At 45.6% G+C, this 25955-nt stretch overlaps 1 protein-coding gene across 1 annotated transcript in view; it reads right to left on the reverse strand.

The window, feature by feature from the left end:
• The window catches only part of LOC125714417 (potassium voltage-gated channel subfamily H member 5-like), a 90102-nt gene that overhangs the window by 39957 nt on the left and 24190 nt on the right, over window positions 1–25955 (reverse strand). Inside the window, exons 5-11 of the mRNA XM_048985012.1 lie at window positions 17230–17353; window positions 15295–15401; window positions 14727–14855; window positions 9745–9860; window positions 8750–9142; window positions 3115–3207; window positions 1293–1722 (exon numbers count right to left, since the gene is read on the reverse strand). Of these exons, the coding sequence (XP_048840969.1) occupies window positions 1293–1722; window positions 3115–3207; window positions 8750–9142; window positions 9745–9860; window positions 14727–14855; window positions 15295–15401; window positions 17230–17353 (1392 nt within the window). The remainder of the gene's footprint in view (window positions 1–1292; window positions 1723–3114; window positions 3208–8749; window positions 9143–9744; window positions 9861–14726; window positions 14856–15294; window positions 15402–17229; window positions 17354–25955) is intronic.

Consider the following 25955-nt stretch of genomic DNA (forward strand, 5'->3'; position numbering starts at 1 on the left):
GGGGACTGCTCATTCAGTTCTATGGGAAAAACCCTATTCCCAACAATGATGACCCTAACCCTACCCAGCCCTAACCTTAACCATAAGTAATCAAACAAAATACAAGACTTGGCATTTTTGATTTTTTGATTGCAATCACGGATTTTTATAAAACTGAGTTTCCCTTGTGGGGACTGAAAAGAATGGTCCCCACAAAGTCAAAATAACAGGTTTTTATCACATTGTGGGGACACTTGTATCATTAGGTGACTCTCCACCTGAAACCGTTGCCCAGTGTTTGTGGCCCACTGTTGTCTGCTGGGATGGATGGAATGTGCACAGTCATGAAACCCCATGAAAGAACAGAGCTATGTTACGGAGCATCCTTGACATTTTATCCATTACACCCATATGTTTGCCGACAGTGGTTTTCTAAGACCAGATTGAATGGAATTCATCTTTTATACAGATGAATGGAGATGATTCTAGCAATTATGCAAAAAATGATCACCGTCAACTCAAATAATCGCAATCAGGCAATTATGTAATAGTGACAGGTCCAAACTAAAGCCAATCAGTCACTAACCAGTATTACTGACCCCTGAAGTGGACCAATACTTGTTCAAGACACCCAACCAATTACATCCACTTTTCACAAGGTATTTTCAAGAAGCGACTCGCACATCCCAGAAGAGACAAAAGAACTGCTTCTCTTACGGCATCTGTAGACCCAAAATAGAAGTACTTAACTACTCTGCTCTGATTCCCTCTGTGATCAAATGGCAGCCAGCCAGAATGCAGGAGGACAGACTCTTCCTGGCAACAGCAGGGAACCTTTTAATTGCCCCTCTTCCCATCAGGATGAGACCCAGAGCCACCTCAGCCAACCGATCTCCACATCGATTGGGAGGGAGATGCTGCTGCTTCATCACCACGGGGCCCCAGTGTGACCTTTCTTCCTCCAAGGAGCTCTTAGAAGCTCACAGAAGGAGGAGGCTGCCCACCACCACACCTGGCATGATGACCATAACACCCAGCATTCAGGCTCCTCTCCTGCTTCTTCACAAGACAGCCATGTTTCATATCGCCCGTCTCCCAACTGACCACCTCAATGGCCCATTTCCAGTTTCCAATCAAATCAAGCTGCAAAGCTACAGGAACCCTAAAGACAGCAAGGAAACCACTGCGTGGAGAGACCATAGAGATGGTGGATGATCATCCTGTTCATATGAACTAAACACAAAGCTGAAAGCCCCAAACGCAAAGATCACAAATTCACCCTCCAAAGACAAGGAAGAGCCATGGATACTCACAGCCCACCATCATCATGGCCACGGAGAAGATCTTCTCGCCATCGGTGGTGGGAGCAATGTTTCCAAAGCCGATAGTAGTGAGGCTGGTCATGGTGAAGTAGAGGGAGGAGATGTAGAGGGTGTCCTTGCTGGGCCCACCCTCCCACTGGCCTGAGCCACTGGCGTTGAAGCGGTACGGAGACCCGATGTTGGTGGCTAGCTGGTACAGCCAACTGTCCGTCTTGATGGTGTTGGTCAGCTCATCAATGACCTCATAGTCACCAATGCTGTACCAGATGCAGGCAAGCCAGTGGGCTACCAAGCCAAACACACAGACCAGCAGCACCAGCACCGCAGCACCGTACTCCAGATAGTGATCCAGTTTACGGGCCACGCGGCCCAGACGCAGAAGTCGGACCACCTTAAGGGAGCTGAATAGGCTGCTGAGGCCCTATGGGAAACAGGAAGTGAATAATCATACATACAGGCAGACATACAAACAGACAGACAGATGGACAAGCAAGCAAAGATACAGACACACAGTCAAACACACAGACAGGCAAACTCAGATAGACAAACAGACAAACAGGCATACAGACAGACCACCATACAGACACACATACAGACAGGCAGGCAGGCAAACATACACACATAGAGAGGCAAACAGTCACACAGGCAAACACACAGACACATAGACAGGCACACAGACAAGCAAACAGGTGGACAAGCACACAGACAGACAGGCAAACAGAGAGACACACAGAGACGCCTGTAATCCTTATGATTTCACATTGGCTTCCATTTTGGTGTAACTGACAGCCTCTAAGCTCACACTCAGGAGGTAGTTGAGCACAGGCAGGGTATACATACAGCCATGAGAAAAAATTGAGAGACCACAGAACAATTTTTTGTTTCACTCAATCAATTTATGAGTATGCGTCTGTGTAAACTACATTTTTTGCAAACACGGGATTGTCCCTTCCCTGCTTCTTATTAATGAAGGGCTTCTTCCTTGCTTTATGGGACTGCAGTCCTGCTTCTAGGAGCCTGATATGAACTGTCCTAGCAGTGCACTTCACACCTCCACTTAATGATTCCCATTCCTTTTGAAGGTCACTTGATGTCATCTTCCGATTCCTGAGAAACTGTCGGAAAAGTTAACGGTCATCTCTGGCATTAGAATGCCGCTTCCTCCCTCCACCTGGCTGGTTTCTGGTCACTCCCAGTATCTCCTGCTTCACCTAATTCTTGTGTGCTGCTGTCTTAGAAATTTTTAACCTGGAAGCAACCTGTCGCTCAGATTAGCCTTCAGCCAGCAGAGCCAGGATTAAACCGGGATTTAAAAATACAGAGTGGTCTCTTAATTTTTTCCATGGCTGTATGTGTATGGCTGGTTTGTGGCTCAGTGGCTTAGGGGCAAAGATGAACCCAAACACGTGAGCTCTCAGACAGAACTGACAAACATGTGACACATGCAGTTAGGCTTCCTGGCAACTCAGACACACTGGAACTACAGTAATGTCACCCACCTGGTCTGGATCGAGAAAAATGAACCACATTTATTTAAGAATAGCTGTCCCTGCTTCTCTGGGTGGGTATAGCAGGCTCCAGCTGTACAGCTGAACACTGCTTCTGCAGTGTGGTTGTGACAAGCTCGCGCTACGTAGCTGGGTTGTGTCTGCTTCTCCATGTGGGTGCAGCCGGTATTGACTGTACAGTATATCTGTGCTTTTTTTTTGACACTTTTTGCTACATTACTACAAATGACGATTCCTTTGATCTGCCACAGACACACCTCTGACAGACAGGAGCAGCGACAGGCAGGGGGTGGGGGTCACGTTACCGGCAGCACTGAGTCCTCTGCCCGCGTGGCGTTCCCCCGCGGGTGGGCCGTCTCTCGGAGATGCCTGACCGACGAAGGGTCTGAAATGGGGTCCTTCAAAGAGATGAAGAGCACTTATGACCATATCAAAGTGGATTAATGGTACACCCTGCTGGGACTTGGAACTTGAACCTAGTTATGCAGTGAAAAGCTGCAGTGAGATGAGGGGTACTATGGCTATGTGATCTATGCTAACACCCGTAAACAGCAGTCGGTGACCAGAGTACTTCGTAGATGTCTTAGAAATGGCACGAGTGCTTCATTGAGCTAAACCACGTCCCCAAGTGACACCTAATTCACTGTATTACAAAGAGATCAGGGACAGCCAGCACCAAGGGCCCCGCAGGACCAGCGTTAAGAGCCCAGCGGTGGTATGATGATTGCCAGCAACAGGATTCAAACCCACAACCTTCTGGACACAGAATATGACCCTGTACGTGTAAATATACCCCCTGCCTGTACCCAGCTGACTTCCTGGCTTTCCCTACACCACAGGACTCACCATTTTCTGCTAGTTCTAACTATATACTGCAAAATACTAAATACTGCAAAATCTTACTTTAGCCGATTGTGTGCTAATTATTAGTGAGTTCGAAGGCCCTGTTTACACTTGGTTTTAAAATGCATCTTGGGCAATCAGATCATAAACAGACATCCGAGACACATCACTCTTCACACCTGCGACTCTCATGCATCTCCAAAGTGTCCAGTGGACCACTTGTGTTCATATTTCATTACTGCCTCACGCTCAGTTATTGACTTATTGTAAAGTAGGGTGACCAGATAATCCATGTCAGGGAGGACACTTTCAGTTAAGACAGTATTTGTAAATGGCCATTTCAATTGAAAAGACCTGGATGTCACGTAAGCAGCGAGTTCTTGCTGTGTGCTGATTGGTCAGTCCCCTATAATCATGCACGTGTCACTAATGTTAATGTGAAACAGCTGGACCAACAATTTAGCCAAGCACAGAAGCCTTTCGGTCTTAAAGTAGTCTCCATTTAACAGCTTTTACACTGCAAAAAATATGCGTCCCAGACCACCTCTGTAAGTGGTGTTGGTGAGTGGATCAGACTGCGTCTTGGTGGCTGTTCACACTCGTATCTAGCGCTGTCCGTTTGAGGTCCGATCGCCCACGATGCATTTTAAAACCAGGTGTAAACAGGGCCTGGCTTCTCCACCAGCACTGCTGAGAATATTTCTCTACAAACCGGTGTGCCCAGCAGGGCTGGGTAGCTCGTTGTCCATGGATTCCCAGAGGTTTGTTGTAAATTTCTTTTATTCTTCCATTATATTCTGCCCCCTCCCAAAAACATCTAGAACTCTGTAAGCGTAACTTACTGTTACATCTACATCCCATATTAGCCACTCCATGCTTTGGAAACTTGCGCAATAGCAGAACAGAGTGTATACCCATATTTAATGGCTTCATCATTTCACCACCAAAGGGTTTAATCCAGCTACTTCCTAGCTGTAAGAACAGTTCTAACTAATTCCCACCTCTTTAATGGCTCCCTTCCCTCTGAACTTGCTCAGGTAACCATGAACGTCCGGCTTACAGAGGCATACATCAGACGCCGCCTCCTGCTAAGGCTAATGCTAAAGCCCAGTGCAGGCTGCAGTGGGAGGAAGGCTCACAGGCACAATGCCGCTTCCCCTCCTCTTCCCATGGGAAGGGAACTATTTTCAGCACAGTCACAACAAATCAAGTTACTGCTTGCGGTTTGCGTGACTAAAGGCTCCCTATATTGCAGTTTAAGCAAGCTGGGATTGATGTAGTAATGCCTGGGGCTCCATTCGGCCAGAAGTGCCGCAGTATTGAGATCTCTGCCCGATGTGATTTTACTATCTTATTGGATTTCTGCGGCGGCTCGGCTTGGAGCGCGGGCAGCGAGGCGGACGCCTGTGACCACGGAAAATCAAACGTGACCCGCAAAACACATAACGGGGAGTCCATCTTATTATGGGTTCTTTAGCTCATATTCTGCAGTCAATTGGAGCTCAGATAATGAGCATCTGATCGGCACTTTAATGTCATGCAGAGATGTACTGCAGCCATACGGCTCGGATTGATTATGGAAAATATGAATTCTGTTTATATCTGCCGGAGTCCAAGAGAAGCACAAAATTGAATCTTGAAATCTCTCTACGATGGGATGGAGCCCCATCCTGGGTTATTTCCTGCTTTGCTCTTGTTGTTTCTGGGATAGACTATAGATTGCTGTGACCCAGTGTAGGACAAGTGCTATAGAAGATGAATGAATAAATGAATGAATGAATGAATGAATGACAGTTCAGTTAAGTTAATGGTAGCAGGTAGCATGATGATTGATGATATTTACTGGTACCCTGAATGTTGTTGGTTTATACTCCAGTCCCTACAACTGATACCATCCATCCATCTGTTCTGGTCGGAGCCAATCCCATCCAGCATAGGCTGTAATCAGTTTTATATTCTATTTACTTACTTAAGTCCTATTTTCTGTTTATTTTATACTTTGCTCTTCTTATTGTTCCCCTATTTTGTATTTTCTCTTTTCCTCTTTCCTTCTTGCACCAACAAGGACAGTATTCTAATTCTGCTGTACCTTATGCAATGGCAATAGGCCTTCATTCATTCACTCATTCAATCACAGAGGCAGAATGCTGGAGTAGGCCCTGGACAGGCCTGCAGTGACGTCCCTAAGTTTAACTGCTCGAAGTAAATACCCAGCTGTAAAACGCGGCAAAGCCAGAAGGTTCTGTAGAAAAAAGTATCGCAGAGCAAACAATGACTTCCGTGATTATTGTCGTGGAGTCACATGGCTTTGTTACTGTTTCTCGATGGTACATTCGTCACTGGTGAATAATCCTGGGCGAAAACATCCTTGGCCAGGCTCCTGCACATCGAAGCTGTTTCTCGCCTGTCAGGTACTAAATTTTATTTCCATCATGCAGCTTGAACCTGAGATTAAACGATAAACAGCACACCGACACACAGAAAGCCACCGGCATTGCAGCTAGTTTTAATGCTGACCTTTAGCATATTCTCTTGAACGTCTAATTTTTGGTGAGTGGGCTTATGTGACATCACTGATGGCTCAGGCCTTTCGTGTTTAATTGATCCAGCTGACTATAAAGAGCTTTGATCGTCTGCTCTTCATTCGTGCTGCTTTTTGAGTCAGCAGGCATGAAGAGCCATGAAAACGCTATAACTGTCTGCAGAGGAAACACAATCAGCTTAGATGCTCAGATAAAAGCAGCAGGATGATGCCAAATCATTCACACTGAAAGCGTCACATTAAAGTGTCGGTATGGTGAGGAAGACGCTTATCCTGACCGACACTGATGACGGGATTACATTTTGCCTTTTACAGAAGGAATAAAAAGTGGAATTATAAAACAATATACAGTACGTGGGTAATACCAGTGACATCTCCCCAGAAATTAACACCCAAAAAAAAAAACCCAAATGGTCTCTTTCTCCACCTACAGTATCTGCAACGATGCCATGCAATTACATACAAAAAACATAAAGCTCCGGGAAAAAGCAGGACTCTTTGCTCAGTTATTTCCCAGTCACTCTCTCTACTCTCAGACAATAATTGAGTGCTCTACAGCATAAACCTTTCGCTGAGGAAGTTCCACATACACCAAGACATCCATTACACATCTCTGCAGCTGGCTTTGCAACCGCATGATAAAATGAAGCTCAGTAAAGGCTGATTAAAGCTTTATTGGTGCAAATGTTGTTTTATTGTTAACCATAAGGATAGAAATATTTTAGACTCTTGTCTATCTTAAATCTTGCTGGGCCAGAACAAAGTAACAGTTATGGTCTGTTATGATCAAAGGAGCCGTATTTGGAGCAGATCATTGTTAGTGTAAAACACTGAAAATAACCAGCTTGCCTCTCTGCATCAGTTTCTTTCTTATCTGACCAGGCAGCTCCTCACACATCAATATCATGGAGGAATGACTGGCTAATCCTCATGACTGTACCACGGGGGCCGGAGCGGCGCGGCCCTTGGCCCTTTACTATCAGGGCAGACTGGTGGCTTATAACGTAACTCTTTCCTTATATAACTAGTCTCAGTATAAGCAAAAGGTACACGCTGATGTAAACTGGCATTCAATGCATTGATGTATTGAAGATTTAGCCGAATGAAACTCTACAGAAAAGCACAGGAGCACAACAGGAAAGCCGGATCTGCGCCGTGAAGACTGAAGGATAGGGATACGTGTTCCGCTGCACTCACTTTCGAGAGCCGTGTGCAAGACAGTGCAAGATTACTGCTGAAGCTGAGTGCAGAAAGTGCTGAAGAGACATAACGGCTCCTCCGTAAGGTACCAGCTTCCTGGACGGGAGGCACCCTGATCCCGGGGATGTCTCCCTAGCTCACTAACAACCCAGACATGCAGAAGTTTAGGGAATGCAGCACTTCCGGTCCCCGCTGCCCGGCAAGATCTGAAAGCTCATCAGTAATGCACAAGAAACTTTGCAGAATGCAAACTCACATAATAGGAGTAACAGGGCTTATGGAAAAGGAGGAGCAGGGGAGGTCTCTCAAAGCCTAAGGACTTCCCAACCAAGCCTTTCCCAAATTATATGATTTAATAACTTCACAACGGTTAATAAGATCATACTTTACGTAGAGTATTAAAGCTTTTCTTTTATGTTCAACAGCCATCATTCTATGAACAGTATGCTTCTTACTCTACATTTTATTGCCACATTATTTACTCATACTTTCAGCAGTGGAGTACATCTGATGAGTATGAGCACTTCTGTAACAAAGCAGGAAAACTGAGATACCATCAAGCTTATTCCCCCGCGTGGGCTACTGAGTTCATAGGTGTTACATAGTGAAGCAAAACGTAGACGAGAGATCTTCATTATACAGACAGCTTTCCCCTATTTACCAATCCCGTATTGCTTTGGAAACTTGCGCAATAGCAGAACAGAGTGTACAGCCATGTTTAATGGCTCAATCATTTCACCACTAAAGGGTTTAATCCAGCCATCATGGAACAAAACCATAACTTTGACCGTATTCCTGTCTCCAGGACATTATTTTGCTTTACTATCAGGGCAGGCAGCTTGGTTCCCCTAATCCTGCTTCCTAGCTGTGTTAAGTCATGCTTTCTTTAGTTTGTTAATCCTTGTTTTCCTGTTTTTTTGTTTTGACCTCTTGTGCTCCATTTGTTTTGCAGTTCCCCCCTGTCTGGTCTGTTTCTTTAATAAACCCCTTTTTGTCTTGGAGCTGCAAGCGGCTCGTCACCTTTTTCCCGCCGGCACTATGCCCCGAGTGTGTAACATTTACTTAGATATGTTTATTTTCTGTAAAGCCTTTCCCCCCTAAATCAGACGTGACACTATGATAGTAAGATTGAAAATCGCTTTAAACTGAAACTCAAGTGGGAGCAGCAATTTTATCTTGTAAAAACTGTTAAACACTGTTCTGGAAAGTGATAATCTCCCCTTTCATCTACTGTATAAGTTTGGGCTTAACAAAACTCTGGTTTCTAAGCCCGCGAACAATGAGAAGTCGACACATAGTCTAGGCTGAAGATTATTAGGAGTTCAGAAGAAATGCTCAAATAAGCCATAGCTTACCTCATCCACGTTTTCAAAGGCATTGATGATATCATAGGGCAGGCAGGAAAGCAAGTCAATGACGAACCATGTCTTCAGGTAGTTCATTCGTATTAGCTTTGGGTCCGAGATGACCTCACCACCAGGACCCACAAAGGTGGTGTGAAAGTTCAGTACAATGTCCACCAGGAAGATGACATCCACTACGCTGTCCACTACCAGCCAAGCGATGTTGTTCTGCTTGGTCTTGAAAGATACATTGTAGGGCACCATGATGGCTGTGTAGAAGGTGAGAATGAGGATGATCCAGTCCCATGTAGTCTTGAAGGTGCAGTAGTGCAGAATAATGTGGGGTGGGGTCTTGGGTGCCTCCTGCTTGTACTGGGGGAGGATGTCCGAGCCCAGTTGCAGTGCCTGCAGTCCGTGAGGAGGTCACATTGGTAAAGGATCCTCCAGTTTCAGGCATGAGGGAATTTTATATTCCACAAGAGTAAGGTACCGGAAGTTCAAGACAAGAGCATTACATCACCACTAAAGCACTCTGCATGCAGACTGATGTAACACAATGTGACAATAACTTAGAAAGAGGAGGAGGAAACACATAAACTGTCCTGTGTCCCTTTGTGGCGTCTCCTTATATCCTCACCTTCCGCCAATTCCAGTTAACCTCAGCATCAGTCTGTCTCTTACCCAGATCTACCCAGCCGCATGTTGCTGAGTGAATAAACCATGAGGGCATAAGGGAAGCTTGGAGAAACCACTACCCTGCCTCCCCCTGCTCTCTGCAGACAAATGCCCCTGCTTTGATATCCTGTTTCGCGCAATGTCAGTGGGTCTGTGCCAACCCTCTGCTCAATAAGTACATGAAAGAACAGATGGACAGGTGTTTCTATAGTGTTAGTAGACCCACCTGTGAGATACCCTACAACCGTCACATGAGAACATCAGTGTAGATTCTGGAACAGAACAGGTACGGAGCGTGACAGCGTCTTGTGCTGCGCGGTGGGGCTGCTCACCTCAGCCAATCGGGAGTGCTTGTGGCTGACCTCGGTCTTGTTCATGGGCGCGAGCTGCTGCATGGTGCTACGGCTGTTGGTGAGCGCCCGCGTCAGCCTCGCGAACTTGGTCCATCCTGCGGGTGCGATTAACAAGTGCAGTCACCTCTCCAATGGGCAGCCAGTGAAAGATGATACTAACCAATCAAATCATTTCATCGCTGTCAGCTGAGTTGTAAGTAAACCTGAATGCTATACATTACCATTCACTTTCCTCAAGTTTCAGCTGAGCTGCCGAAGTCTCATCACGAGAGACACCTTTTTTTCCAAGTTGGTAGAAAATACGAAATCTCTACTGACCTGATCAATTCAGATCTGTTCTACAAGCTGCCAAATTAAAGGCATGCATGTCTTCAACATACACGCCTGAGAAGCATCCAGGGATGCGGCTTCATCACGCACGACTAATGAATTCTTTAATGACCCCTTTTCTTGGCTTATTCCTTGTTTCTTAAGGAATCAGCTGGGAATTACCTTGGTAATAATGAAAGTCTCGACCAAACTCTGTTGGGTCACGGATAGAGGGAGGGAATACAGCTTATTTATCATAGTGCTTTGAAAAAACATGAGTAACTGGTGAGTCCCGTTGTCCCAGGCAACCCCAAGTATGTTCAACACCATATGCATGAGAATATGGATGAAGAGAAGAGGCAGCTGTGAGCCTGTCAGCAGTGCACACAGACAGATGATCAGCGGAGAGCCTGTCGTCCTGCCTGGCCTCACATAATCCACAAGCAAAAGCTAGTTAAGCAGCCAGTGGGACACTGAGGGAGAACTGATTCACTAACTGGCCCTAGTCTGATAATAGACAATGAAGTAATGACTTGTTCCGGTTAAAAAAACGTGCCCAAGCAAACCCTTTACCGGCGTCCTGCATACTTCCCTGGGGTCCAGTTTTATTACAGTGCTCCCAAATGGACACCCAATAGGCTACCCTCTGTATCCCCAGAGCAAAGGCGTTTAGGCCGCATCTCTCTTCCTTCTCCCTCCACAGAACATATGGCGTTTGGCACTACTTGGCTTATACTATAGGCTTCCTACAGAGGGCTGTGTGTTTCTCCCTATAATGTGAGGTTAGGCACCGTCTGCCTTTATATTCCTCCTGTCACCAGCCCAAGGCCATGCCTGCTATACGCTTCCTACAGAGGGCTGTGTGTTTCTCCCTGTAATGTGAGGTTAGGCACCGTCTGCCTTTATATTCCTCCTGCCACGAGCCCAAGGCCATGCCTGCTATAGGCTTCCTACAGAGGGCTGTGTGTTTCTCCCTGTAATGTGAGGTTAGGCACCGTCTGCCTTTATATTCCTTCTGTCACCAACCCAAGGCCATGCCTGCTATAGGCTTCCTACAGAGGGCTGTGTTTCTCCCTGTAATGTGAGGTTAGGCACCGTCTGCCTTTATATTCCTTCTGTCACCAGCCCAAGGCCATGCCTGCTATAGGCTTCCTACAGAGGACTGTGTGTTTCTCCCTGTAATGTGAGGTTAGGCACCGTCTGCCTTTATATTCCTTCTGTCACCAGCCCAAGGCCATGCCTGCTATAGGCTTCCTACAGAGGGCTGTGTGTTTCTCCCTGTAATGTGAGGTTAGGCACCGTCTGCCTTTATATTCCTCCTGCCACGAGCCCAAGGCCATGCCTGCTATAGGCTTCCTACAGAGGGCTGTGTGTTTCTCCCTGTAATGTGAGGTTAGGCACCGTCTGCCTTTATATTCCTTCTGTCACCAGCCCAAGGCCATGCCTGCTATAGGCTTCCTACAGAGGGCTGTGTGTTTCTCCCTGTAATGTGAGGTTAGGCACCGTCTGCCTTTATATTCCTCCTGCCACGAGCCCAAGGCCATGCCTGCTATAGGCTTCCTACAGAGAGCTGTGTGTTTCTCCCTGTAATGTGAGGTTAGGCACCGTCTGCCTTTATATTCCTCCTGTCACCAGCCCAAGGCCATGCCTGCTATAGGCTTCCTACAGAGGGCTGTGTTTCTCCCTGTAATGTGAGGTTAGGCACCGTCTGCCTTTATATTCCTTCTGTCACCAGCCCAAGGCCATGCCTGCTATAGGCTTCCTACAGAGGACTGTGTTTCTCCCTCTAATGTTTAGTTAGGCACCGTCTGCCTTTATATTCCTCCTGCCACGAGCCCAAGGCCATGCCTGCTATAGGCTTCCTACAGAGGGCTGTGTGTTTCTCCCTGTAATGTGAGGTTAGGCACCGTCTGCCTTTATATTCCTTCTGTCACCAGCCCAAGGCCATGCCTGCTATAGGCTTCCTACAGAGGACTGTGTGTTTTTCCTACCATCTGCTTGCCCTTCACTGTTCACATGTTTGGTCACAATTTCCTTCATGAGCTTCTATCACAGCTGACATCATGGACTTTTACAAAATACTCATGAGCTCCATCCCAGGCCCAGTCCAGGCCTCCATCACAGGTTCCACGGCCTCCTTCATGGATTCAGCATAAGCTCCTTCACTGTCACCAATGTAGGGTCTATCACAGACACCATACTCAGCCCCAAAATGAGCTCCTCGAATTCCATGCTATGACATCATATACAAATCAACCAGACCAATCTGGCCAATGAGGTGCTTCAATGCCACCTTCCTCAATGTGATGGAGCCTTGAAGACAAAAAATGTTATAATTCAGTGTAGGCCACTCACTAACCCTACTGTCTCCATAAAAATGGCAGTAACAAACATTTGTTTTTATGAAATTTCCCTTGTTTTCCCAGTAGAGATCAAGGTTATAGATAAAGGTACTCAACTGTCATCGTCTAATGCTCCTTACGCTCTTAAATGCTTTATTGAAGTACTTATTTAGATAGTAAATCAGGTCGTCTCCTCCTTCACATGTCAATCAACATTAAATTAATTGTATTAACTGTACAGGAGGATGTTCAGTGGAAAGGAATTCATAGGTCTATTGTAATCTTGGCAGAACTCCAGCTCTCACAGACCAGGGCTGGCTTGTCTTGTCAGATTACTCTACATTTCTCTGGATTACTCCAGTCCCCAGTACTCACGTTGTTGCTTTTTCCTGTTCTGTTTCTTAAATGCACTATAGCTGTAGTGTAGAATGTGGTGGAACGCTGTGTTTATCTGGCAAACTTTGTCCCAATTAACTCCCAGCTGGCTTATAGAGTCTGCTCTTTAAAGACAGTTGGAGGGGATGGGAGGCTGCAGGTCTCCCCAGCTGGAGGGGATGGGAGGCTGCAGGTCTCCCCAGCTGGAGGGGATGGGAGGCTGCAGGTCTCCCCAGCTGGAGGGGATGGGAGGCTGCAGGTCTCCCCAGCTAGAGGGGATGGGAGGCTGCAGGTCTCCCCAGCTGGAGGGGATGGGAGGCTGCTGTTTACGTGTCATTAAATTAAACTAAAATGGTTCTGTAGTTCCCTGTGATCATAAAGGCTGCAGGTCTCCACAGCTGGAGGGGATGGGAGGCTGCAGGTCTCCACAGCTGGAGGGGATGGGAGGCTGCAGGTCTCCCTAGCTCGAGGGGATGGGAGGCTGCAGGCCTCCCCAGCTGGAAAAGATAAGAGGCTGCAGGCCTCCACGGCTGGAAAAGATACGAGGCTGCAGGCCTCCACGGCTGGAGGGGATGGGAGGCTGCAGGCCTCCGCGGCTGGAGGGGATGGGAGGCTGAAGGCCTCCACGGCTGGAGGGGATGGGAGGCTGAAGGCCTCCACGGCTGGAGGGGATGGGAGGCTGCAGGCCTCCGCGGCTGGAGGGGATGGGAGGCTGAAGGCCTCCCAAGCTGGAGGGGATGGGAGGCTGCAGGCCTCCCAAGCTGGAGGGGATGAGAATGTCTCTGGCCCACAGATCTGCTGGGGCTGTTTGCTGATCTGTATCATAAATGCTCACACACACCAGGGCATGAAGGTTTCGCGATTCACACCGGTTCCTATTGGAGTAAACGGTGGGCAATAATGCTACTTTACTTAAATTACACTTTGTAAAAAATTGAATACAGCTGTGTGCCAGTCAGAGGTCAGACTCAGACAGAAGACTCCCAGTGCACCAGTCCCCTTCTGACATGTGCAAACACACCTCAGATAGAGGCTCACCTGCTGGGGCCCTTAGCCCTGTAAGCAAAGTGCTATAAGCTGTGTTTGCAGATGATGGGGGCTGGATCTGCGATTAGGCGAGAAAGCAGCCCGAATCTACTGCGGCTCAGATTCTCATGCTCCCTGTATAGTAAGCCAACTCCAGAACCCGCCCATCCATCCATTTTCTGGGGTCATGGGGGATCTGGAGTCTATTCTGGAGGCTATGGGCGCAAGGCAGGGAACAACCCAGGAGGGGGCGCCAACTCATCACAGGGAACTGCAGAACCATTTTAGTTTAATTTAATGACACGTAAACAGCACGGGATAATCATGTCTGTCCTTATGGAGTGAAAGCCGGTGACCACTTTTAGTGTCGTGAGACTCAGCAGTCAGTAGCACCTAATAATCCACGGCCTTATCAACCAAACGCCGACAATAGGGTTAGAATACCTTTCTTCAGAGTCAGAGCAGCTTGAACGCAGATATGTTTAATAAAGCTCCAAGACAAGTCAGTCTCCGCATTTAGTGAGCAGGCCGCTATTTTGAAGAATGGGTTGCTGTCTCTCTGCCAGGGGACGGCTTCTTTACAGAGGACAAATGTTTCAGTTTTGCAGGAGCCCAGGGGCATAACTGACATGGATCATCCACTATCCATTGTGATCACTGTCACGCAGCCTAGGATGGTGATGCTGAAACGCAAGCCTCTCCGTCGCTATCAGGCCTATAGTAAAATACACCTCAAACATAAAAACGTGTCTCCTTCGGATGATATCTGTTTTAAAAAATACAAAAGCCTCTTGCTGAAAACTAAGTTTAGTTTCCGCTGTTTTCCCAGGACACTTTGTCTGAAGGACAGTTTTACCGTGCGAGCTTATCTGGTGATAGGATCGCAGGACACCCTGGACTAGCACCTACCTCTCGTGGTTTCGTCCTCGATGGGCTGCTTGAAGACGGTGATGTCTTTGAACGTGCACAGGAACAGGACAACCTTGTCATTCTCATTCCTGATTGGTGCAATCTGCATATAGAGCCATACTGGTGTCCCTAGCACATTAGGAAAGACAGGGAAGAGACAGAGCCCTTACACACACAAGCATGCAACTCTGGCAGTCACCAACAGGGGGAGGCAAAAGAAACAGCATAATGGGAACACTATAGCTAAATGTTCAGAGTGAAAATTAAAATGGCTCTCTGACGCAGCACACGGTACAGTGAATGGTAATGGTCCAGGGGATGGCGACTTGGTGGAAAATAATGTTGTGAAAATATTCACAATATCTATTTTTTCTAGCTATTTTTGAAGTGAGGCTTCTCTGAACTTCACTGCGAGCAGCATTAAACGCAGAATATCTCCCTCGTGTTTATAAGGTGACAGCATCTACACACAGAAAACAAAAGCCTTTTGAAAGGGCAATGAGGTGCCAAAGGGACACTGGATGGCCTTTCATCTGGAGTGATCGGCGGCGTCCTCTGCAGTACTCACTGTTCTTCTTATACAGAAGCACTTCAAAGCAGTTGGACTCATAGTTATCAAAGGTCTGTCGGACCTTCTCTATTGTCTTCTTGTCGGTCAGTTCTCCGTACATAAAACTGTTAAAAAAAGAGGGACAGAAGAAGGAAGGGGCGCAAAAGACGCAGAGAGATCATGAGGTGGAATCAGTGCGGTTATGTTGATAGGAAGGAACAGGGCAATGGACCAACAGCGATGTGTGGCTGCACTGGCCATCGGCTATTCTGATTGGTCCTGGCAGCTGCCACATAACCTACTTACGCTACATGATTGGATTGAGCCAAGAGGCAGGGCAAGGAGACCAAACTCTGACACGACACGGTAATTTTTAATCCAACACCACAAACACATTTTCCCCTCCCCTTATCCAGATCAGGTCTTCAGAACATCAGCACTGTAATTATAAAGTGGGAGCCCATGGTGCACATCCACCAATAAGGCATCAGAAAGGAAACCATCAGTAACCTTCACTGTTCTGTACAGCAGAGAGCACCACACCTAAAAAAGCTTTGCAGAAGCATCTTCGCAGGAGACAGTATCGCTAAGTGGGGCTTTTTATCGATTTTTCGGTTGTATGGCTACGCTACTTCAGGCGTTCCTTACACTCCTCAGGTAGATGCTTTCGTCTTGACCTTTAACACGACACGCCTTAGCTATATGAGCCTGCTGAGCAGCAACCCGCTCCGTCAGGCTGCAGACATCTGCCAGCTCCATCCAGCGAACAAACCTGCAACTGAATCTTGCAAAAAACATCCAGCTCTATATGTACTGTGCAATGGCTGGAACCGCAATCTCTGCCAATTAGTGAATTAGCAATTAATTCGTATGCAATCAGAGCAGCACTTGAAATGCATTCTGCTTTTACTAATACAGGTGTCTATTGCTACAGTCATTGGCACAATGCAGCATATTACACCCAGAGGTTATTAATGCAGGTATTAATGACTACCATGGTTGAGCTGTCTGCCTTCCACTTCCACAGTTAATAACATATTTCAATATCATGCCATGACATGATACTGCTTAAGGAAAAAAATACATCGGTCATGTCTAAGCATCCACAGTCCAGGACAGGCATCTGCTTCTACTTTATCCTTGAAGAGCCACTCAGGTAAACAGGAGGAGATCCCCATGGCAACAGCGCTGTCATACCGGTCAGCCCCTTAACAAGCACAAACCCTGTATTAGACATTCTGAGGAAGACAGGATGTCTGAGTGGACAGGGGCACACAGCTCCACCGGGGGGGTGCCGTGCCACCCTGCATGCAGCGCCATGGCAACGGAGATGCCCGGGAGCAGAATGCCCAGGCTCACGTCTGTTAGTGAGATATGATTTCCGGGCTCTTCGCACATTAAGCATCAGGTTCTCACCACGCAAGTTAAAGGGACGAGAGTCAAGACACTGGTGGCCGTTAAGGAAGCGAAAGGCTGTCAGGTTAAATTGCTCAGGTAACAATGAAGCAGCAGACATGGAGATAAATATGATAAAATACGGCTTCTGTCAATTGTCCAGATTCTTCTTGGGAGGACAGCAGGCAGCTGAGGACACGGACCGTCTGCTGTGGAAGGCACCCATCCCAACATGCTTCTATAATATATTTTCTGTATAAAAGCTAAAAATTCAACTTCACTACATGCATCTGCTAAGAAACAAAACAGCCATTTCAACAATAACAATAGCAATGCATCTTATGTCTTCTGAAAATTAAGCCAGGATATTTATAACTCTTGTTCTACAGTTTATTAATAGTAATTAGGTCATTTCAGGACATGAACTCACTGCACACATAACAAGCCCGAGCGGGAAGGACACTGAGGCTTCAGCAGCACGCATGCTTCCCGCTCTCGTCGTAATAATGACAGAAAGCTTTTATTTGCCTCCAGGCGGAGGCTGCGGAGGCAGCTTACCTGCACGTGCTGCTCTTCTGCATCACCTGAGCCCTGTGGTACCCAGACAGCTTGCAGAACCCGTCATTACTGTAGACCACGGGCCACTCCACGATTTGGGCGTTCCCAAGGAGGAAGCTGGTTTCTGCGCCACAAAACAAGCAGAAAATGACGAAAGTTCAATGAAACTCTTGTGACAGACGCAGGCCTGCTGACTCACGTCTCTTTCTAGTTTAGCTCTACATGCAAATCCAAGCCCATGTTGAGTTTAGATGTGAGACAAACCATTTTCAGTATATAGACATACGAACCCTAACCCTACTGAGTCAAGTATTGCTCACAGTATAGAAAAGTTAAACAATTTTAAAGGAACATATGTACCCCTTATTACCACATGGATCTGCTCAGTCTTACAGGCATTCTTCTGAAAAATCTTTATTCACAGTCAAGCTTATGTCTGTCAATATACAAATATATGGAGTGTGAAGATGTGAACTATGGGCAGATCCTTCATAACTACACCCACAATGCGGACCCTGTCGCACCAACAGATAGATCCTTCATAACTACACCCACAATGCGGACCCTGTCGCACCAACAGATAGATCCTACATAACTACACCCACAATGCGGACCCTGTCGCACCATCAGACAGATCCTTCATAACTACACCCACAATGTGGACCCTGTCACACCATCAGACAGATCCTTCAGAACTACACCCACAATGTGGACCCTGTCGCACCATCAGATAGATCCTTCACAACTACACCCACAATGCGGACCCTGTCTCACCATCAGATAGATCCTACATAACTACACCCACAATGAGGACCCTGTCGCACCATCAGACAGATCCTTCATAACTACACCCACAATGTGGACCTTGTCGCACCATCAGACAAATCCTTCATAACTACACCCACAATGTGGACCCTGTCGCACCATCAGACAAATCCTTCATAACTACACCCACAATGTGGACCCTGTTGCACCATCAGACAGATCCTTCATAACTACACCCACAATGCGGACCCTGTCGCACCATCAGACAGATCCTTCAGAATTACACCAACAATGTGGACCCTGTCGCACCATCAGACAGATCCTTCAGAACTACACCAACAATGTGGACCCTGTTGCACCATCAGACAGATCCTTCATAACTACACCCACAATGCGGACCCTGTCACACCTTCAGACAGATTCTTCATAACTACACCCACAATGAGGACCGTTGCACCATCAGACAGATCCTTCATAACTACACCCACAATGCGGACCCTGTCTCACCATCAGATAGATCCTACATAACTACACCCACAATGAGGACCCTGTTGCACCATCAGACAGATCCTTCATAACTACACCCACAATGTGGACCCTGTCGCACCATCAGACAGATCCTTCAGAACTACACCAACAATGTGGACCCTGTTGCACCATCAGATAGATCCTTCATAACTACACCCACAATGTGGACCCTGTCACAGCATCAGATAGATCCTTCATAACTACACCCACAATGTGGACCCTGTCACACCATCAGATAGATCCTTCATAACTACACCCACAATGTGGACCCTGTCACACCATCAGACAGATCCTTCATAACTACACCCACAATGTGGACCCTGTTGCACCATCAGACAGATCCTACATAACTACACCCACAATGAGGATCCTGTTGCACCATCAGACAGATCCTTCATAACTACACCCACAATGCGGACCCTGTCGCACCATCAGATAGATCCTTCATAACTACACCCACAATGCGGACCCTGTCTCACCATCAGATAGATCCTTCAGAACTACACCCACAATGCGGACCCTGTCTCACCATCAGATAGATCCTTCAGAACTACACCCACACCCATTATGCGGACCCTGTCACACCATCAGACAGTTCCTTCGGCGTTTCAGGTCAGAAGCAGAACTTTGCCAGAATGTAACCGTTTCATTATCATTCAATTTATGCTGATTCCCCACTTTATATCATATTTTAAATGCACCAAATCGAGCTCCCTGCAAGGCTGGGCTTGGTCCAAGGTGTTCCCCTGCTTTGTGGGACAGGCTCCAGGCCCCCTTAGCTTGTACCACAGGGACTGCTGTCGGATTTAGTGGGTGACCGTGATGCCTCACACCCTCGCAGTTACAGATCCGGTGACACCTTATCCAGGGTGTGCCTTGCCTTGTGTCCTGTATTCACGCATTTCATTATAGGCACCGGGGCACAGCACAGGTGGAAAAACAACGTTCCGGTGACTGGGACCACTGACCCCATGACTAGAGGCATGGCAACTGATATCGCACCGAAGTTCAGACAGCTGCACCACTCAACATTACACCGCCCCCATAAGTGCCAAGCACAGCTCAGTCACCCAGGGACTGACTGCCACAGGAAGTCACCTCTAAGGGAACACAGCTCACACACTGGCGTCCATCTCATCACCAGCCTGAAAGCCCCTTCCACCTCCTCTGTTTTGTTCTCGTTGATTGACATCTTAAACAATTAGCAGGTAATTGCTCACTAAACCAAACTGATGCAATATGTATGTGGGCTTGCTAATAATGAGGTCCCAAGTGTGTTAATTTTCTTAGAGTGCCCTACATAAGTAAGCACAGAGAATATGCAGATACACAGGGTCACGCTAAAAGGAAGCCATCTTGCACTGCCTTTTCTAACAGAATTTTTAAGGGAAAACATTTACATTTCTTTATCGCGTAAATGTAAATTGCAGATGCAGAATCGGTTTTGTACAGAAAAACGTAATAGAGCATTGTCACCAATGTGAATTTTAGGTTGCAGAATTGACCTACCCACAAAGTTTTTCCAGTACCATTTGTGCAAGCATGGATAGTTTGGTTTAAATTTTTTTTAATTACAGTCTACGCAGGAGCATGTGGTATACTGGGAAGGATATGGATGAATGACCTGAAGTTAGCTGGTTTACGTTTCAGGCGAATCTGTGCTACTCAGATGCTGCTGTCAAATGTCCAGCATCAGGTAAAGGGCGACTTGGCGCACATCACTAAACTGCAAAATGTCTTTTTGATGAGGATCAGAAATTGACACAGCTGTTTGGTTGTATGTGAGTTTTATCGCTCTTTCGGTGCTTAATATACCAGTGGATATTACATATATGTTAATATCAGATGAGATGAATGATTGTTCGCTGAGACTCTCAGCTGCGCATAAACAGCAGAAGAGCGCCGTAACGCACGATGTGCAATGCCAAAGGCGGCGTCCACCTTATTAGATTTGCGTGTGGCACCGCTTTGCCACAAGGCGCTCACTCAACGTATTAGTGTACATCAAATAAGAATCTAACAAAGGCTTGTTATAAAATCATTGAAAGATCCGTCAGACAGCCATTGTTTGGCATAGAGCGGACTCGCATGTGACGCCGAGCAGCTGTCAGCGGTTTCATTTTCCAGGAGCCGCTGCGTGGACCGATTGTGGTCTGGTGACAGAACTTGGTGATCTGCCAAGGCTCCATGGCGCAGGGCTTCGAGAAGAACCGGGTGAGCCAGTGAACACTGTGTGTCAACTGTCCGTATGATAGTGGCCCCCACAATTACAAAGCAGCAGAACACCTCGGTTTGTGTCAGCGTTAAAATCCATTAATCTATAAGTAAGCCAAGCCACGTCAGCCAGCCTTATGCCAGAACACCACTGCAGGTTTTACCCTCTTTACAAACTCACTAATTTACGATGGGTTGGCACCTGCACAGACAGTCCAGGAGCCATATTAGAGACAGGGCTGCCCAAAAGTGCGTCATTTCAACCCCTGATGATCGGGTCCGGTGTTCTGTCGAGTTGAGCCCTAACCTTAACCCCCCAAAAAACTCTAAAACCCTCACCCTAATCCCAAAACGGTGGAACTGCACATGCGCAGAAAGGCTCGATAACGCGCCTCGATAGGTAGCTCAGAACACCGGCACCCCTGCCAGAGGAAGGAGCCCAGCGCCGCGCGTTGCTATAATGCGTCTATAGCGGTACCGTGAGAAGCTCAAGGGGTAGCTATAAAATGCAATAGAAAAAGTCACAGTAGCTGTATTCTACATACTTCTATTTTTCATACGGGTTTCGACAAAGAGAAAGCACTTGTGTTAAGTTAGCACTCTGCAACTTGTTGTGTATTACTGAGTAGGATGTTATGTAAAAGTCTACTTTCAGAGTGAGCCCACCAATTTCAAAATGAGGGAAAATCAGTTCAAAATCGAAGTACGTGTATTCTAATTCCTTACATTATAGGCATATTACTTGAAGAATCAAAACCACATTCATACATCATACGCGTCTTTTTACATTAATATACGTTTTATGCACCATAAGGAAAGGGACTTCAAAGACCTCCATCAGGAAGACCTTTCAACGCGGTATTTAATGCATCACATCTCCCCGTTACACCCTCGTCTTAAATCTCTGTGCTGGAACTCAGTGGCTGATTTTTTTCTTGCTAAAATCAGCCTGAGGCTTTGGCTGTCCGTGTTACATAACCCTTAAAACGGCGAGGTGCTTCGGGACAGGAATGGCCAGTGAAGCAAACACAGTTTTCCGGCAGTCTGAACGCAAACGCTTATAAAACCCAGGGTGGCATTACTGTAAACAGAGGAACCTTAAGGAGGGAGCTGTCTGCGCACCAACAAGCGATCATTATCTCATCAGTGGAGAATCGCTTCATTTGTACTTCAGACAATATTGTGCACTTCTCCGGCTCTCGGGAAACTGGCTCTTCGTACTTTATAGTAGCTGACCTGACGAGAAAAAATCTTTCGTCAGCAGAGAAATGGCAGTAACACCGGCTAAAGGACATTTTTAGCTATCAAAAAGTATTTCAGACATAATTTTTCAGCTTTAATAAACGTCTTCTGAACGTCGCATGCCGACGTCCACCGGACGGTTCCAAATGAGTTGAAATGCGGTCATCACGCACGTCTGTTATATCAAAACAGACTAATCTTAGACATCAGGTATATCGTGCCTTTTGGCTAAATTCATTTGTAAATGAACCGCCATGCATTTAATTATAACTTTCATTTAAATAACGTATATACAACAGAACAGTACAAAGCTAAAGCTGCTAAGTGCTGCGCACAGAGAGCAGATGAACTGGGCAAAATGGACGCTTGGAACTATCGTGGTCACTATCATTAGCTAAGCGGTGGACTCGGTCATAGTTAGCAAGCTAACTAGCCACAGCAAGTTGAAGTTGGTTATAAAAAACACCAAAAAAGCTAACATGAAGGAAATTCATTAACGTAACTTAGCATTAACCTGGTTCCCTTACCTTTATTAACCTACTTTAACAAGCTGGATGTTTATTCGACCGCACATCAAGCTGCTGGCGGATTTTGAAATCCAGCGCTCTGCGCGTGCGCAAAATGAATGCAATGTGACAGTTTACGCCATATACAAGTGGAATTGTAGATGTATAGATGTGATCATGATTACATTTACTGTTTCATAAAATGATGCGAGGGAGCATATGGTATTTTTTTTTATTTGTATTCCGTTTAATTCAAAGGAGGTTGAATTCATGAGCATTAAATTGAATTGACAATGTCCAAAAACCTAGACTTTCATATATTATACTATACATATCAACGTTGAAGAGAGGTCGTAGTCAGACGTCCTGATACTGACCCTGATTTGCGCGTCGTGCAGACGTACAGATATAGTCCTGGACGGACCGACCCCATATAGCCATGCGTCTGGGAGATGTTTCATGTTTGCTGGGTACTTGGAATTCCAGCTGACCACTCGCCTTACGCGAGGAGCGTGTACTCAGGGAGAAGTGTATAAACCTTTTTCCTTTGACACATCACATCGCCCTTTCACATCACCCTATCACGTCGTCCTTTCACATCGCCATATCACATTGTCCTTTCCTTTACCGGTGTGACATATCCTTATCCCAATCACACCCATGTTTCACTCTGCGACATTTCTTCATTTAGCGAGAGCTGTTACACCGTAAGTAGGTCTACTGACACATAGCCGCAAATGACTTCTGATTTATTAATGGAAATTCAACAAACTCATGCAGTTTAAGTATATTTAATATTTAATCTCACGTAGACACTGGTTGGCCCCTTTTATTGTAGAAACAGCTATGGCTTTTTAGATGATAAAATTTGGATTCCTGTGTATACATGTTTGTCAGTGTTTAAAATAGTTAAACATATGGTCATAGACACATGCAGAATATTTTACGGACAGACCAGTCCGCCATTTTTCCTTAACGTGGCTCTAAGCGTGGTGTTTTCGTTCATTGTGAGAAATGATAATCCACACTGCTTAGCGCAAGTCTGTAAGCCACCAGGTGATGTTTAAGGGTGCGTGCTGAGCGCCAGTGTATCACGAGGAGCGGTGACATTCACGTAGGCAAAGTACATCACGCGCAAAGACCATTCAAAAGGGCTAAGGTGTCCTGTACAGGAACGTCCAGGCCTCTCTCGCACTTTTGTCCCCCGGACCTAAACCTAACGCACTTCTGCCATTTTAATTTGCCCATCTAACTGTATAGACTAATGTTAAAACCGGCGCCAGAAGTTCTCTTACTCATAACTTACGTCACAAATGCCGCTATGTGCTGCTTTACTTAAACCACCAAAAAAAACCTGATGTTCTGTGAATACAAAAGCCACTAATCAGTGTGACACGTATTAATTGACTTATTGAGAGGTTGAGTTTTGGACAAGAACTCGAGATTCTCACGTTGATAATAATGAAATAATGAAATAATAATGGAATGTACTGACACACTCACACACTCTCAACTGAGTTGCATCGGATTTACAATTGTCCCCGTCCTGTATCGGCCATTCCTGAAATTCAGTCTCTTTTCCACTTTGGGAGTCTGCTGATCTATGTCTGTGAAAACATTTTTCCGTTAATATAATATGTTTCTGTTAGTTGTTATGTACTAAATACCCCAATATATTTGTATCGATGCGTTATTAAACACAGTAACGCGGGGTTAGGTAGCGCGCACTCTCGGGAATGCGTGCGCGTATTGAAAAGCAATTCGTCTGTGAGCCAGTTCAGCGAATGAGCGTGTAGTTCGAAGTCGGGAAGAAGCACGATATCATGAACAGCAAACGCGGTCTAGGTTTTGGAAAAGCGGTGGTTGTCCATGTGTCCAAATCTGACCCCTACTGGTGAATTCCCAGCATTTCCCTAAATAATTATCCACCAAATTTGTTTCCTACGAACTAAGGGATCCAAATGAAACTCGCAAGTTTGATTAGCTAAAAGGTTTTCGCTGCACTCGCGGATGTTATACTTTGTGATTATATAATCCTATAGATATCCCCGGAATTAAAGTGATCGAAGAACTTAGTTGAAAAACAAAACAGACAGTGAGGTAAACCGATTGCATTTGGTAACCAATTATTTCGAATTGTATCGCGTCTAGAAATTATCTGCTTTTAACTGACGACATCCAATAGGCGGTCCATGGGTTACAGTTAGAGGGGTAATATTCTTTTTGTTTCGTTCCTGTAGACGTCGGTGTACCTTAGCATTTGAGGGCATTATTACTTAACCATAAAAATTGTCAAAGGTCTACAACATTGCTTATCACTTTAATCCAGCAGTCAAACCACGGTTTTGATCTTTAAGAATCCAGACATTTGAAGTTATCGGTATATAATCCAGGTACTTATTTTAATGATGCTGCAATTGAATTCTTTCCAGTATACATGCGTCATAAATTGTGACAGCAAACTCCAGATATCTCTAAATCTTAAATAAAGTATTCCATTTATCTGCGGCACTCCAACTCTTTATTACGATTAAATAATTAACCAGTAAGCAAATTAACCATGAACTCACCAAACGTGAATGCAATTCAATTGTTAAAGAGAATGCAATTAATAAGCTATCTATTTTAAGAACCCGTGGTTTTAAATGAGCAATAAATAAACTGCGGGACTCATCGCACTGAATTGTTCAGATTTCTGAAAATGAAGTTTTATGAAGAGCAAATTACGGCTTTAAACGCATTCATCATGCAGCCTAATTCGTATTGCTTATTTTCAACATTTCTGTAATTAAGGAGAACCTTAATTTTCCGGTTCATGTAGATAAAAAACACCCATTTCAAACCATTCATCTGTATTATAACTTTCAATAAGAAAAAATCAAGCTTAAAAAAACCCATGTTAAACCAACAAAAGCTCCCGTTTATGTAAAAGGCTAATGACTTAGCTTCCAGCACTGTACTATCAGCTGGATAAAAGCAGCAAATCATATGGCTTCAAATAAAGAATATTCGTTTGCCAAAAAACACTACTTCTTAATATTATATAAATGCATGTTCCACGTTTTACATTGTACACATGTATATTCTGTATATAGCCACAAGTTTGGTTACAAATTAACGTTTTTTTTATTATTGTTCCTGCAGAAAACAGACTTGCGAAGCAATTCAGCCCGTTTTATAGCCTATATACCAAAGGTCTCTTAATTCTAGAACAGAATACTAAGCCTAATTTAATCAATTGATTTTTCTACAAATAAATGGCCAGTTTGAAAGCGATCATCTGAGCTGTAACGCAGCTACTGATAACTTCACGGGTCTCCAGTGTCTTCGAACCCGACAGCATACAAAATCTGTTCAACAAGGTATACCCTATTATTTGACAAAGAGCGATATACAGCAAATGCTTATGATTTATTTTTTATTTTTTTACAGAGCCCCATAATTCCCACAGTAGTCAGCGCCTTAACGCCT

The sequence above is a fragment of the Brienomyrus brachyistius genome, chromosome 19 (assembly GCF_023856365.1).
Source record: "Brienomyrus brachyistius isolate T26 chromosome 19, BBRACH_0.4, whole genome shotgun sequence".
Taxonomy (NCBI): Eukaryota; Metazoa; Chordata; class Actinopteri; order Osteoglossiformes; family Mormyridae; genus Brienomyrus; species Brienomyrus brachyistius.